Source organism: Diabrotica undecimpunctata, chromosome 1, assembly GCF_040954645.1.
Source record: "Diabrotica undecimpunctata isolate CICGRU chromosome 1, icDiaUnde3, whole genome shotgun sequence".
Classification (NCBI taxonomy): Eukaryota; Metazoa; Arthropoda; class Insecta; order Coleoptera; family Chrysomelidae; genus Diabrotica; species Diabrotica undecimpunctata.
Window position 1 is genome coordinate 36150823 of NC_092803.1, and position 16724 is coordinate 36167546.

General features: G+C 34.5%; 1 protein-coding gene across 1 annotated transcript in view; it reads right to left on the minus strand.

Moving 5' to 3' along the window:
- Positions 1-1023: 1023 nt before the first annotated feature.
- Positions 1024-16724, minus strand: part of LOC140447852 (phospholipase A2 hemilipin) — a 44214-nt gene continuing 28513 nt past the window's right edge. Inside the window, exons 2-3 of the mRNA XM_072540762.1 lie at positions 13414-13640; positions 1024-1720 (exon numbers count right to left, since the gene is read on the minus strand). Of these exons, the coding sequence (XP_072396863.1) occupies positions 1395-1720; positions 13414-13640 (553 nt within the window). The 3' untranslated portion in view covers positions 1024-1394. The remainder of the gene's footprint in view (positions 1721-13413; positions 13641-16724) is intronic.

A 16724-nucleotide genomic window follows, 5' to 3' on the forward strand; every position in this document is an offset into this window, starting at 1 on the left:
CATCAGCAAGGAAAACATAACTGGAGCAAATCTGTATGTAAATCAAATGTGAATTGAACGTGTCTCACAATACAACCACTTGGGAACTATAATCAATAAGTCGTAGGACAATACCCAAGAGATTAAATGTCGCATCGGAAAGGCAACAAGTGCATTCTTGACTATGAGCTCTGTGTTTAAGAGCCATGACCTCACCCTAGAAACAAAAATAAGGCTCCTTAAATGTTATGTGTACTCAGTGCTTCTGTACGGAGTAGAAACGTGGACATTGAAGGCGGAAACTCTATCAAAACTTCAGGCTTTTGAGCTATGGTTATACAGAATGATCCTGAAGATACCATGGACAGACAAAGTCACCAATGAAGGAATACTGCGGAGGATAAACACAACTGCGGATTTGGTCAACATCGTGAAGAGCCGTAAGATGCAGTACTTGGGACATACAATGAGAAATCAAGGCAGATACGAGCTACTTCAATGAATTTTGCAAGGTAAAATTGAAGAAAAAAGGCCCCAGGACGAAGAAGAATATCCTGGCTTGCTAACCTGAGAGCATGGTATAAAAAGACCTCAACACAGCTATTTCGTATAGCAACCAACAAAGTCATCATAGCCAGAATGATCGCCAACGTTCGGAACGGACAAGCACCCTAAGAAGAATCTAAACGGGCACGAAATTGACCGCAAAATACCGAAACTTGTTTGATAAATATTTAATCGTTGATTAAAGTTAATCGGTCTATCTAGTAATCGTTGGATTAGATAGTGGCAAAAAATATCGGCACTAAAATGATCACGCAGTAAAAAGTTCCTATAAGGAGAAGGAGAGGAAGGTTAAAGAAGACATCATGAGTGTCGAAAAGAGATCCATAATGAAACAGTATCAATATTAATGTGAACTTAGATAGAAACATATGGAGAAATATAATTAAATAAGTATATCCGGCAAAGAAATGAGAGCAAAAAATAATGATGAATATTATTCGATCTCTTAGGATGTTATGTATTGGAATAAAAGCAAAGTTATTAGAAATAAATGTATTTTACAACACTAACAATTATTCTTAAAGTATTTTAGAAAGACACAATGTTTAATTTTTAGAACATTCTCTCGTAACAAATTCCATAAATTGTTACATTAATTATAATTCTGTATTTACTGAAATAAAAGATTTTAGTAAGAATATAATATTACCTAATACAGGAAACGAATGAAAAATAATTTACAGACAATTTTTAGCATGGAAACATTCGGCATCTTAAAATTAATTAATTAAAATAATTAAAATTAATTTACTTACAAAAATTATCAAAAAATTTGAAAACTACGTATTTATCTACTATTTTTATATTTACATTTTATACAATTATATTCTTTAAATTTATTATTTATGCTAGAAGTTTTTTCTAGCACTCCTAAACTGCAATCCTTTACCCGTATCCATAAGACAAGGCACTTGGACTATATTAAAATAAATTTGTCCCATCAAGTTGGCAGATGGAGATGGTAGAGACTTTTTGAGACATTGAAACAATTCATCGTCGCATCTACAATGGGATTTGGTGAATAAGGAATTGTTGACGAGGTCATACTGTTTGGAATTGGCCATGATCTTCACAGGACAGAGATCATGAGCTCGGCAGCAGGAGTCGACGGCTGAATCTGTTCCTAAGTCGAAGTAGTTTTTAGCTATGTCTCCAGTGCCACACCATTTGGTTCCTAGAAAAGAAACAAAAATAATAATTTCTAAGCATTTAATATATTCCAAAGCTCAAAACGTTCAGAATAAATTTCTTTAATTATAAAAATAAAAAGTAGAAATCCGACGATTTTTAAGTGTTTGAAACCAAAATTCTGATTATTGTCTAAAGCTGTTACTTCTACAATTTTCAAAGCAAACAGACGATGAATGGACCGATATGGAGGATCAAGTTTGTATTTTACGGAATATCGGCTCATCCAGGCAAGAGCCTTTCGTTAACTGGTTTCTAAAAGCTGAGTATCCACTATGATCGCGAACTTTTTGCGCTCCGCTTTCCTGCAACTGCTCTACATAATAGATACGTTTGCGCTTTAGAACGGTGCGCGCACCACGCTCAGAGCTCCAATATATATATATATATATATATATATGTATATATATATATATATACAATGGCTATACACCCCAGTGTGGGGTTAAACCGCAAATGCTTTCTAGATCCTATTTCTTAAGTGGATCAGTCTTTTTTGTTTATCTTATCTTCTTGACAATATCTCTCCATTTTTTCCTGTCTCTAGTTCTTCCTCTCCATTCTCTGACTCCTGCCCTTTGGAGGTCTTCTTCAACTTCTTGCAGCCACTTTGATCTCGGTCTTCCCCTTCTCTTTCTTCCTCCTGGATTCCATTCTATCATTGCGTATGTCACTGCCCCATCGCCTACTCGCCAAATGTGACCTAACCATCTAACTCTGCATTGCTTTATTTTAGTTACGATGTCTTCCTTAAGTTCTTCCTTAATTTCTGCATTTATTCTGCTTCTATATTCATTTTGCTCTGTTCTGATTGGTCCTAGTATGGTTCTCATAATCTTTCTCTCTGCTATTCTTAAGTCTTCTTCATCTTTTTTAACCATCGTCATTGTTTCTCCTGCATATAATAATATTGGCCTAATTATGGTGTTATAAATGCTCATCTTACTTTTTTTAGTCAGTGTTTTGCTTTTAAGTAATCTTTTGTTTGCAAAATAAGCTTTATTCGCTGCTAATATTTTTTCTTTTATTTCGGATTTCCTTTTTCCGGATTTACTTATTGTAACTCCTAGGTATTTGAAGTATTCTACTTCTTCAAACTCAGAACTTCCTATTTTGATTTTTTCTTTCATTGGATTTTTCCCTAATCTTAATATTTTTGTGTTTTCTTGATTTAATCTTAGCCCCATTACCTCCCCTTTCTCTCTTATTTCTTCTAGCATTTCTTTCATTATTTTTCTGTTCTTTGCAATAATAGCAATATCGTCTGCATATGCAATTATTTGACCACCTTTTGTTCTGAGATTTCCTTTATTTATATTTCGTAGTACATATTCTAATGCTAGATTAAATAGCGTTGTTGATAAGGCATCTCCTTGTTTTATCCCTTTATTTATACTGAATTCCTCTGTCTCTCCTCTTTGTGTCTTTATGCTTATTTTTGTAGTTCTCATTGTCATTTCTATTAATTTTCTGAGTTTATGTGGAATTTTTAATTTTTTAAGTGCTATCATTAATCCGTTCCTTTTAATTGAATCAAATGCCTGTTTGAAGTCTATGAATAACATTTCCAATTCTAATTTATACTCGTTTGCTTTTTCCATTATTTGTTTTATTGTGTGTATTGCATCTATTGTAGATCTTCCTTCTGTGAATCCACATTGGTACTGTCCTACTGTCTTCTTTGTGATCTTTGATAACCTCTTTTTTATTATTGATGTCAATATTTTATATGCTGTACTTAGTAACGTAATTTTATATGCTCTATAATTTTCACAGATTTGTTGGTCTCCCTTTTTATGTACTGTTATGATCTGCCCTACCTCCCAGTCCCCTGGCATTTTCTCTTCTTTCCATATATTTTTCAATAGTGCCAGTATTTTTCCTCTTAGTTCCCTTCCCCCGTATTTTATTAGTTCCATATTAATTCCATCTTTACCAGGGGCTTTTCTATTTTTGCTTCTCTGTATTACTTCATCCAATTCCTCTAATGTTGGTTCTTTTGAAATTTCGATGTCTACTTCATCTACTTCATCTGCTTCTTCTTCGTGCACCGTTTACTCCTCGTTATGCATTTCTTCTTCTGTTGTTTCCTCCGTCAAGAGCTCTCTGTAGTAATCTCTCCATACTTGCTTGTATTCTTGGTCCTCTATTATCACTATTCCCTCTCTATTTTTTATTTCGTTTGTTTTGCCCTTGTATTTTTTGTTTTGTTCTTTAATCTTTTTGTAAAAACTTTTCGTATTTCTGTTTGTTCTTTCCTGCATTTTTTTGTCTACCCATCTTCTTTTATTTTGCCTTATCACTTTCTTAGCATTCCTTCTTAATTTTTCATATTCTTCTCTGTCTTCGTCTTTATCTGCTCTTAGCCATTTATTTCTGGCTTGCACTTTTTTCCTGTTATTTCTCTACATTCTTGGTTATACCATCCATTTTTTGTTTTAGCCTGACTTTTACCTATCTGCATATTTGCACCTTCTTCTATTGATTTTTTGATCGTCTCCCATTCTGTGTTTATATCTTCTGCTTTATATTTCTCTTTTATTTGAACTGTTACTGCCTCTTCATATTTTTTTCTTACTTCTTCATTACTCATTTTATTGACATTCCACTTTTTATGTTGGTTTTTTGTTTTGTTTCAATTTTAACTTTTTGTCTTATAGTGGCTGTGACCATGTAGTGGTCTGAATCTGCACACGCACCTCTGAACGTTCTTACATCTTTTATTGACGATTGTTTTCGTTTATTAATCATTATGTGATCAATTTGACTATATGTTTTCTGATCTGGTGACCTCCATGTTACCTTATGTATTTTAGGGTGTTCAAATTTTGTTGAGCTTATTAACAAATTTGTTCTTGTTACATAGTCTTTGCCCATTGTCATTCGTGTTTTCGTGTATTGTGTGCTTTCCTGCAATTTGTTGTAAAAAGTCCTCTTTTCCAATCTGGGCGTTTAGGTCTCCTAGTACAAATATGACATCTTCTTTGGGTATTTTTTCTATCTCCTCTTCGACCCTATCATAAAAGATTTCTTTTTCGTCTGCATTGCTTGTTTCTGTGGGGGCATATAAATTCAAGACTGATATATTAAATGGTTTGCTATTGACTCTAACATAGGCCATCCTTTCGCATATTGGCTTGAAATTTATAATTTTCTCTCTTAGGTGCCTTAGTATCATGAATCCCACGCTTTTTGCCCTTGCTTCTTTCCTCCTGAATATAACATTCTAAAGTCTTGTTTATCAATCTGTCCCTGTCCCTCCCAGCGTAATTCTTGCAGTGCTGCAATATCTATTTTATACTTTTTGAGTTCTTTTCCTATTTCTAGCATTTTTCCTGGAGTATTCTTATGTTCTTATGTTCCATGTGCTTATTTTCAACTCTTTGTTTTTTTTTGTTCTGTTGTCTTCGTCTTTTATTTTTGTTTTCTTGTCTATCTTTCTTTATTTCACTTTTGTTGTACCCGGGTTTATCTGCAGTCATTTCCTGTTTCTTTGCCTCGTCCATCATAATTGATACATTTGCGCTTTAGAACGGTGCGCGCACCGCGCTCAGAGCTCCAATAGGTGGCGGTAAATTGAACGAAGACAAAGGCGAGCTGGCGAGCTCAGTATGTTCGTTGACGCGAGCAAGATATAACGAAGTGCGTATGTGTCATATATAGTGCGTTAAGTTTTGGATTAGATATTGCAAATACATAAATCGCTAAAATTGGCAACATTGCCTCGTACGAGGTAATTGTAATTCTCCGATCCCCACCGCTCCGATACCTAGACTCTTAGACAGAAAACGAGAAAACCATTTTGTAACACATAACAACGCAAGGGATATGTAACTCCGTCCGTCGATTTTTGTTTTGCTTATGTACACCCGGCTCATTCCTTATAACATAAACTCGATAAAAATAAACTGATCATTATAAGGCGGTGCATTTGTATCGATTTATAATAATGTGAATCATTTTTTGTGGTTGAATTAAAAATAAAAGCGCATTCCTTTAAAAAGATTAAACAAAAAATATACTCTTATTGAAAATAAAAAATAATTCCTAATAAAATAAGAAATAATTCTTTATGCCCTACAGAAATGATTCAAATATTTGTGCTTATACGGCTGAATAGTATCCCAATCTGTCATAAAAATTTCTGCGTGCATTTGTAAGAGTTTCTGCTGTAATAGAATTGGAGACTTCTCTTATTCGGTTTCTTAATTCTTCCAAATTTTGGACTCTAGCCTCAGGATGATCGTAGATGATGCTTTTTAAATGTCCCCAAAAAAAGAAGTCCATGGGTGAAAATCTGGAGATCGCGCAGGCCACTTAGTATCGGCTGTTCCACTAATAACTCGATTTGGGAAAGTATTGTTTAAGTACTCTCTAATTATTCGAGCGTTTTGAACTGAACAGCTGTCTTAATGGAACCAAACATTCTCCAGATTTACATCAGGAAGATTGAGAATAGTGGGAAGAACATGAAACTATAACAAATCGATGTATACTCTACTATTCAAGTTGCCCTCAAAAAAAATGGACCTATTATGTGGTCTTCTAAAATGCCAGTCCAGACGTTTACTTTTTGAGGACGTTGAGTTCGGCAAACAACACTTGTGTGCTGGTTTTCCCGCGCCCAATACCTCGTAATGGAAGGATTGTGTCTTTCTACTAACGAAACAGAAGATTCATCAGTAAATAAAATGTTTTTTATAAAATTGGGTTCATCATTAGCCTTCGTTATTAGAGTTTCACAAAACTCCATTATTTTAATGTAGTCGTCTGGATAAAACGGCTGCGTTTTCAAATATTTAACATGTTTGTAACCATCATGCTTTTTCCACACTTTCGTTACAGTAACATTGCTAATATCTAACTCCCTAGCAACGCTTCTACTTGAACGTGTAGAATCTACCTCGATTATTGCATACATTTGTGTATCCTAGTATTTCTTTTCTTTCCTCAACTTTTTTTGGTGACACTTCTTGAGCGTGACATTTTCTGCAATTTTTGAGGCAATAACCACTCTTAAAATTTTTAACAATATTATGAACTGACTGTACGCAAGGAATTAGTCTTCCCTCAAAAAACACAAAATAAATCTAAATACTGTTGTCCAGAATTACCACCATAAAACCATTTTATTATTTGAACCTTTTCTGCGGGCTTATAAACGGACATGTTATTTACAAAAATAAATTAAAAATCTACGCTCTTATTGCTCTCTAAACAACCACTGTATGATGACAAATTATTGGCGACGGGACAACGGAGGTTCGTGGACAGTCGACGGCGCGCAGTGTTGCCATTTATAGTGTGTATATCTAATTTAAAACTTAACGTACGGTATCAGGCCAAGCTGTGTATAAAAAAAATGTTTAACTGTAATCGGGTTGTAACAAAACGATACTGTACTGTGGGTTCCCAGGATAAAAATTTAAAAGAAGACGGCTGGGTGGAAGAGAGAAACCAAAACAAGAAAAAAAGCAGCGGGACTGGGAAAGGTAGGTAGGTTACTAGTAGGTAGCTTTATTAAGTGGTATAAAATAAAACACAGCAGCGAGCAAAAGCAAGGATGGCTTCTATAGTATTCGAGAAAATATTGAAATAAAATATATGCTGCACTGGCAACTAATGGTGACGACATTTTTACTCAAAGACTAGTTGGAAACTGCGGAGCGTACGAGAAGAAGGCGTGTTTTATGTAGAGGAGCGCATGTCATACGGAGCATGAGAAGTTTGCGAACAGAGTGAATACTCACCTTTATACTCAAAATATATGAGTAAATATGACCCGAGATCATAACATCCATAAAGATCGGACCTCTGCGCTGGATGGGCCATGTTAAACGGATGTTGGAGACTGAAACACTAAAACATATAATGAGGCAAATACCAGTAAGGAGAAGGTCAAAGGGAAGACCCAAACTTAGATACATGGAACAAGTGGAACAAGATTAGATAAGTTAGATTACCAATTGGAAAAACAAAGCAAGGAACAGAACAGAATGGCGGAAAATCCTAGAACAAGCCAGGACCCAGAAAGGGTTGTCGAGCTACTGATGATGATGATGATATGAGTAAATAAAGATATAATAGAAAAGACAGTTAATACTTGATTTCACGTATAGTGTTTCTACTATTCGCTTATACGTATTTCGTCCTAGCAAGACTCTTCAGAGCGATTATGAAGAAGCCCTGAACATGAAATCAAATATTTTCCGTCAAAAGAAGTAATAATAAAATAACTTTATAAAGACGCTACGGCGCCATCTGAGAATAAAACAAAAAGTATACATCCGAAAATTTCTAAGTATTCGAAACCAAAATTCATGTTTGTGGCGACGAAGGGCTGATGTAAATTAATTAAATTTTACAACTTTTTCGCTTGCGAATGCAGGGAGTATTATAATATTAATTCCAGGATTTCATAGTTGTGTCAGTCGAATTTGTACCACCAACCAAACCATACAGAAATAAAACTTAGGGGCCACACTTTTATATTTTAATACCAATTTAGATTATTGTCTAAATCTACGCCTTCTTCAATTTTCAAAGCAAACAGACGGTAAATCGAACGAGATGGGGAATCTAAATTTGCATTCCACTACATTTCGATTCATCTAGGCAAGATCTTTTCCTACACTAGTTTATTATACGAGTAATTAAAGAAATAGAAAAATCAGACAAGAAATATATGAAAAGGAGAACCACAGAAAGAAAAGCAATCTACGAAGATGCAAGACGAATCAATTATGCCGAACAAAGAAAAGAAAATACGATAACGGGAATATACAGGCAATATCCACAAAATGAAGGAGAATTTTCAAAACAACGATATAAGAGAAGTGTATAAATATCTACGCAATTTAAAAGATGGATACAAAACCCGAACGAATCTATACAGAAATTAAAAGGGACAGATAATATGCGATTTAAGAGAAATAAAATCAGTCTGGAAAACCTATTTCCAAACTCTATGTACAACGCAAGAAAATGAAGAGCATTATGGACATGCAGCATATTGAGGAAGACGCCGAAGAACATAGAACCTCCAACGATGATGGTCAAACGAGCAATACGAGCACAAAGGAATAACCAGGCTCCAAGTATTGAAAACGACTCCTCTGAATTGTGCTCATCAAAAATATTTGGAATGATAAAAAGGTCCCTAGTAACTGGAAAAATAGGATTATATGCCCCATCGATAAAAAAAGGGATAAACTGAAATGTAAAAATTATCGCGATATGACCGACCCTCTTATCCAACTATTCAAAGAGGCACCGATCTTCAGAGACGGCGAAGAGGTGGTCATGTAGTGAGAAGGAAGACCGGCAGATTCCCGAAAAGAGCCCTACATAGTAAAATGCAGGGCGCAATACCAAAAGAAAGGTCACGGAAAAGGTAGGTGAATGAAGTAGCAACGGACGCGCAAGATTTTCTAGAAGTGAGAAGAGTGGCGCGGGACCGGCAATGTTGGAAGCATAGTTTGGTGGAGGTCAAGGCTCGATTTGGAGGCACCACTGAAGAGTATTGCCAACGATGAGAAGTATTGCTAAATACTTTGGTTTTATTTAGATCCATTTGCCGTCCTACTTATTTTTATACTTAAATCATGAATTCTAGCTCTTCTCTATGCGTGGTTATCAACACAATAAAAAAGCTTTCGTTAATGTTATAAACGTTTCCTTTCCATTCTAGTTGTTTGAGAACATTTTTTAAGACTCATATAAACAGTTTTAGTAAGACAGGATCATCTTATTACATTCACCTTGTGTATTTTCTGGATTCGAGTATGTTTAATAGAAATGTCTAGAATTCGATCGTTTCAAAAGCATTTAATTGTACAAAAAAGTTATTTGTAGTAGAATATTGTATTTGGTCGACTTCTCCAGTAATTATAATTGTTTGCAGATGGTCCATCTGATTAAATTCTTTTTTATAATCGGCTTAATTGGTTGATAAAAATATAGTTTTGCTGTCAAATAGTTGGTTATGTTATTCTAGTGGCACATATTGAATGTTTATTGTAGTATGTCTCGCACCATTTTCAGCTTTCCACAACTTATTAGATCTTTTCCCAGAGTTTTTCGATAACAAGAACAGTATAAGACTAGAACCAAGGACAACGAAATCTGTAAGATAAAAAAGTAGGAATAGATGACTCTATTTACAGAAATTTTCATATATTTTATTAAATGGAATCATTGTGCGAACCGTTTAAAATATGATTAAGTTGTTTGTTGCTAAAAATATAGATAAGTGATACCAGAATTAATTATTTTGACGTTAACAATCTTTACTAAATAGGTATTATAACGACCTGTTGAAAATGATAATAAAAAAATAATATTCACAAAAATTGTCTATTTTAAGTTGGTTTTCTAAATCTTGAACTTTTAATATGACACTGTGTGATAATGAAAACACTAGACTCACAATATGATGATCAATGTATTCTAATCAAGATTAAGGACTTGAGTCCCAGTATTAACCTAATCTTCTACCTATCATATTAAATAAGTTTTAGTAGATAAAAGGCCAGACTTTTTATCCATTGAAAGGTTTGACTGTTGCAAACTTGGGTTTTCTAGTTGCTGAAGATATGGTAACTGTGTTTTGAACTGTGTGGATGTAGTTTTAGGTATACATGATTCTTTCAATTAATACTAATGGGATTTGCTTCACTATGAAGTTGCACCTCATATAATACATCTATTCTAATCCCACTGAACACATTAGTAACACCACTGCAATCTTAGCCCCCCCTATTCTTTTGGATGAATGTAATATTAAACTAGGTCGATAAGACAGCAAAACAAAATAAATTGATGTTACGATAAACTAATCGTAGAGAGAGTTATTGACCTGTATCAGCAAGACGTTCCTGTATCACTAATTTGGAAGTAGAAAATAGGTTTCTCGGTGCATTTACTTTTAAGAGGAGTTTTTCAGGTTCTGGTTATCTTTGGTCTGTTCTCCAGTTCTTCTATACCCCAAGTTCCTGATTATTAACTTCCTTAGTAGAGAGGATGTGAATTGTCCTGAGGAATTGACGGCGGCTAAACTCACCAGAGCCGCCAATTCCATCAAAATAGGTAAATCCCTGGACCGGATCGTGTACCACCAGAGACGATAAAAACACTAGTAAATAAATGCCCAGAGGCTACTAGAAATTCACTAAATGAGCTACTAACAAGACAAGAATTCCAAGACCAGTTAAAACTAGCTAAACTTACATTGATTCATAAACTCGGCAACAATTCGGAAAAAGTCAATTCATACAGGCCTATATGCCTCTTAGACTGTCTAGGGAAATTATACGAAAATCTTTTGAAAAATCAACTAGAAGACGAACTGAATGAAAGAGAAACCATACCGATCAGACAATACATATTTAGAAAAACTAAGTCTGCACTGGACGAGATAAAACGTAACCAACACTGTAAAGATCACTAGGAAAAGATCGGCCATACTAGTTATGTTTGATGTGAAGAATGTCTTCAACTCTATCATAACAAAACTGGAATCAGCACGAGTGTCAGGATACCTTATCAATATCATTAAAAGGTATCTTACAAATAGATATGTTACAATGGTAAAGAACACAGAACATAATTAGGTCCAGCACTTTGGAATATATTATATACCGGGGTACTAGAAATTTACTATGGTAGAAATACTCTAGCAATCGCCTACGCAAATGACCTGGCGATACTGGTGATGACTGACATGAACTGGAAAATCGAAGACAAAGTAAACACATGCTGCAGAAAAGTCAACAGCTGGATGGCTAGAAATAATCTGGAACTAGCCGGAAATAAAACGGAAGTGGTCATATTGAAAGGACCACGATAAAGGTCTGAGCTGACTGGTCAAATTGGTAATGCCTATAAACTGTGCAAAATACCTCGGCGTATACATCGACAAACGTAGTCCAGAGGGCGGAAGAATGAACAGAAGGCCTACAAAGGATCATGTCGAATATATAGCAGGCCCAAGCAGACAAAAACAAAGAATGTACGTGCAAGTTGTACAATCAACCCTTCTATATGGAACTGAAATGGAATGTATACTGGAATGCTTCGACGACGGCCCTACAGGTGATAGTGGGTACCTAACCTAACCTAGTGAAAGAACGGCAGATGCTTTACAACTCTCGGGATGGCCACCTATCTCAGGTGAAGCCACTGGCGATTTCGAATGTAACTTACGTGCGCGAAATCAATTTTAAATAAAACTTGTATCAACTTAACGGTAAAAATTCGATATCTTTTGATTAGTGTCCCATCGACAAAAATCAAAATGCTTTTTAAAGGTGAAGAGTGCAGCTTTTGTATGAAATTTTTGTATTTTGCCGAAAATGAAGAGAGTTTTTATAAAGATGTTAATTAAATAAACGTTGCGCGATTTTTGAGATTTTTTTATGATTCTCATGAAATGAATAAAATTTATTAATTTTATTGACCGGTTATAATAGAATTTCTATTGCTAAAGCCTAATTTTCAAAACCTATTCGCTCCATGCATAACCATGGTAGGGGTACCTTGAAACGATACCAGCGTGCGTAGCGGCGAAATATGACAAAATTGGACCTATCTTTTTACGCATAAATTTTATCAAAAATGGGTGCAAATACGTGTTGCGTATTTAATTGTGCTAAAAATAGTGAGTGTAGTTTTTATAAAATTCCAAAGATTACATATAAATTAGAGAAAACCAAAAGATGGATTCTTGCTATTAATATGAAAAAGTAAATATCACATAATTTCATTTTTATGCAATCGAAATAGAAAAAATTTAAATAATTTACTTTAAATGATATCTTATAAGGCTTCAAGCTAACTACAGAGTGCCTGATGACTTTAGCTTTTATATCACTACTTTTACTATTATCGTTTTTAATTACATGCTCTTCCACATGAAAAACTTGATTTGCCAGTACTAGTTTTCCCTTTTTTTTCCGTTTGGAGTTGAAAAGATAAATTATGATGAATTTTTAGAAACCCAGTTTTTCATACTACATTTATTTTGTACATAAACTGAAAAAATATAATAAAAAAACTAATTATTAATAATTGTCAATTTCGTATGTATTCAACATATATTATGTTTAACCTCAAATTGGGAGTTCCAAAACTGTCAGATGAAGACGGTAGGTGTCGCGTCAGTCACGCACGGAGCGAATAACATGAAATTTCGATTTTGAGTTTTGGCAACAAATACGAGGTATTTGAAATCTGTTAAAAAAGGCACGATTACCCTTGTTCCGGATGGCACCACTATTTTTTTCTTCAGTTTTGAGTACTAAAGAATAAAAAAAATAATGGTTTCAAGAGTGTGCTCTCAAATTTCAAAATCAATGTTTTTGGAATCAAAATTCGTCATATATCATACCTAAATTTAAGTCATTATACATAATACAATAACATAAAATGACATATATTTTAAGTTTGAAATGAATTTCAAGTACACAGTTTTGGAACTGCTAATTTATTACTTTAAAATACCTTAACAATTTCAACTTTGGATATGCCAAATATCTTTTTATCAAATGGTTAACTATGAATATAAAATGTAATTGTATGCGACTATATGTGTAGTTGTTTTGCTAAAGTAAATGTTGACATTGAAATTTCCTATCTTATATTGTGCAATGGTATTTAAACTATACAGATAGAAAAACTCACCAGGTAAAATACCATTCAATAACGTGAATGGGCTCTTTGAAGCAGCCGACCTTTCAATAGTTAATTCAGCACCATTCTTTCCAACTTCCTTATTCCGTCTCATTAATCTCCCTTCTTCTAATTGTTTACATTGAGTCATCAGAGTTACCATTTCATCAAAGGATATCATCATCGGTCTGGCAGTATTCTTTAATTCACCCAATACCTGCATAACTTGTTCTGGCTTCCTAAAAAATAAAATTCTATGATTTGCTTTTAATTATTATTATTATGACAAAATATTGGAAATTATTATGAGTGGCTCTAAATTCGTCCTCGAACAGGTAATAATACATAATCCTACTGTCAATTTGTGGTTCTGTTAATTATGGTAGGGGAGACCGGGCAGCGAGGAGCAGCTAAGCAAAATGTCTTTATAAAATTTCTGTTTATTGTGGTATAATTATAAAAAAATACTGTGTAACTCTATGATATAAATATGTTATTTTGTTTTATGTTAAAATAAAATTTAATCTTTGTAAGAAAAAAAATTGTATCATGTGTCATGTGGTCCTCCATGCCCCATATGATGGGGAGAGTAGGTCCACCATATTAAAAATAAGTAAGAAGGTAATCGAGACGGTTAACATGAACACAATTCACGGATGAATTCATTGTCGTCCTCTTCTGCCCCTGCACATTCTTCGTGGGCTCATCGATGACAAGTTTGGCACCTAATCCATCCTTCGCCTTGTTTGCTTTCTTTATAGGTGTTATGACAAAAAATGCACAGGCAATCGTCTTCATTCTCGCTTTCACTATTGCTGCTTTGATCATTTTTGCATTTTTTTCTTTCATGTAATTTAATTTTGTTTAAAAGTGGCTTTTTAGAAATATTTGCTAAGCTTTTTTCTTTTTTGGAGTTAAAGAAAACGCTTTGGTCTTCTCAATCGGTTTTTCTTTTTTACTCCTGCTAGTTTAAATATGTCTTTTCTTCTTTTTTGTTTTTCTTCTAAAGCATCCTTAATAGGTGTGCTAGTAAGGATTGTAGAATTTGCTTTTCTCTTAATTTGTCTATTCTTCTTTTTATTGTCTGACACTGCAACTGGCGATACGATTTGTAATACTTCTACAAATCATGAAGAGCAAGCAACTTCTGCTTTCGAAGAATCCGGTTCTGCACTAAATTCTGATAACCTTCGCATGGCCCATTTGAGTAAAGAATATTTAAAGTTGATGTTTTTGTAAATGTAGTAGTTTCGTGATTTTTTCATTGAGAGTCGAAGGCAGGAAATCAGATTCTCATATCGAAAATATCCGGGTTAAATGGATAGATGACACTTCTTTCAAAACCTTTGGCAGCTTTATTTACTGTAGCGACTTTCTGGAATGCTCTGTAGCTTAATTGCCTTAGTCATATATTGTGATCAGTTCTCCTTTATGACTTGTCATGTAGAAATCGCATTCTAGAGCATACTGAGCCTTGAATGGTCCAAAAAATGTTAAATCAAGTCGCTACATTCGGTGTCTGCAGTGAGGTGGGATATTCAGCGTTACTATATGTTTTTCTCTTGCTTTCAAAAGAGTCTCTTGCCGTCCAAGATTAGTAAAACTAGCTTTTCCTAGCTGAGCTTCGAGCGCTCTATAAAATAATCTAAATATTTTAAAAAATTCTCACTATCCATCCAACCAGATCCATTAGTAAAATCGACAGCTGCTGGAGGCACATTTCTTAATAATGATAGAGCTAATCTCTTTCGAAGAAATAGATAAAATGGAGGAATGCAGTTTTCAGTCACTGAAAATGCACGTGCCATTTTTATGATGAAACCTCTTTCGCCGCGGACTATTCTTCCTACTTGCTTCCCTTCTTTGTCAATATATTAGTAGGTTTCGGTACAGTGCTAATACTTGTTTCATCATAATTGTAAATGTTTTCTGCACTAAAATTGTAACGATCTGAAACTGTTTTTAAAAGATCAAAAAAATTGTGACTTGTTCTTTTCATTGAAACCTAAGGCTCTATTAAGACTTGTGGCTTCCGGTTTTCGAATTTCGTCTTCAGCAATTTTTTAGTGTTATTAAATGGATGCTTAATTTTTAGCCTTTCTGAAAGTTCATAGGCTATGCGTCTAACATCTAATGGATTAAGACGATAAAAACTAGACTGCATCTCTAACAAATGTGTTGAGAGTCCCCCTAGATTGGGGACAGAAAAGAACAGGATTGTATTTGCGAAGCAAGTGCCCAGGAATGTTTCCTTCGGTTTGCTTTATTCGTCTAAGTAAACAAGTTTTTGGTATTTTAAATCTCCTACCAGCTTCTCTGATGCTTGTTCCGTTGCGTATTGCCGTAATAGCGGCTTCTGCATCCTCTTGCGTCCAATCAGGTACATCACGTTTTCTCTTGTAATTTCTCATCTGAAAAACCAATTAATAAAACCATTAAACTTTTGGCAATAGGGTAATGGGGATCATTACTGTGTATCAGGGACCATGGTCATATCTGCCCCTATGTCAATGGTCCCCATTACACCAAATGTAACTACATCGAAAAGTCACTTAAGTGTTGTGGTCGCCTAGGTCGACCCTGTCAAAAGCTTTGCGATAATCTATAAAACAAATATATAGTGAGACATTGAATTCCCTAGATTTTTCTATTATTTGTCTTATGTTTAGAAGATGTTTCGAGTGTCTCTACCTTTGGTAAATCCAGTTTGCTCTTAGGTTATTTCTCTTTGTAGAAAAGTATTCAGTCTCTTACTCGACTATCAATCTCGTTTTAAATTGCCACGAGGATAGATATACATTGCTAGTCAAAAGTCCCTTCCCACCCTCGTATCTTTTGAACGGTTATTGTTATAATAGTAAAATTTGGAGGGAGGTAATAAACAGACGTAGGCTTCTTAACTAGTCATAACAAGTGACGTAATAGTGACAAATGACGTTACAGCGCCATTGTGACAGATAATTTTAAATAGGATCTTATGGCAAGTGATAACTCGTTTAAAAGGTATTGGAAATACCTATTCAACCATACTAAATGTTTTTGAGTTTAAGCTTATTTTGATAAATAAATAAATAAATACTAAAATTTTAAAAAGAAAAGACAGTTAAGATTTGATTTCACGTACAGTGCGTTTGTGTATCCGCTTATACGTATTTCACCCTAAAAGGATCTTCGGAGCGGCTATTTACAACCGCTCTGAACGTGAAAATAATCTTTCCTGTCATATTAGAAGCAACTATGAAATGGCTTCGATCTGAACGCAATAGCGACATCCGTAAACTAATTTTCGAAGCCAAGTTCAGATTTCTGCTTTAATCTGTGCC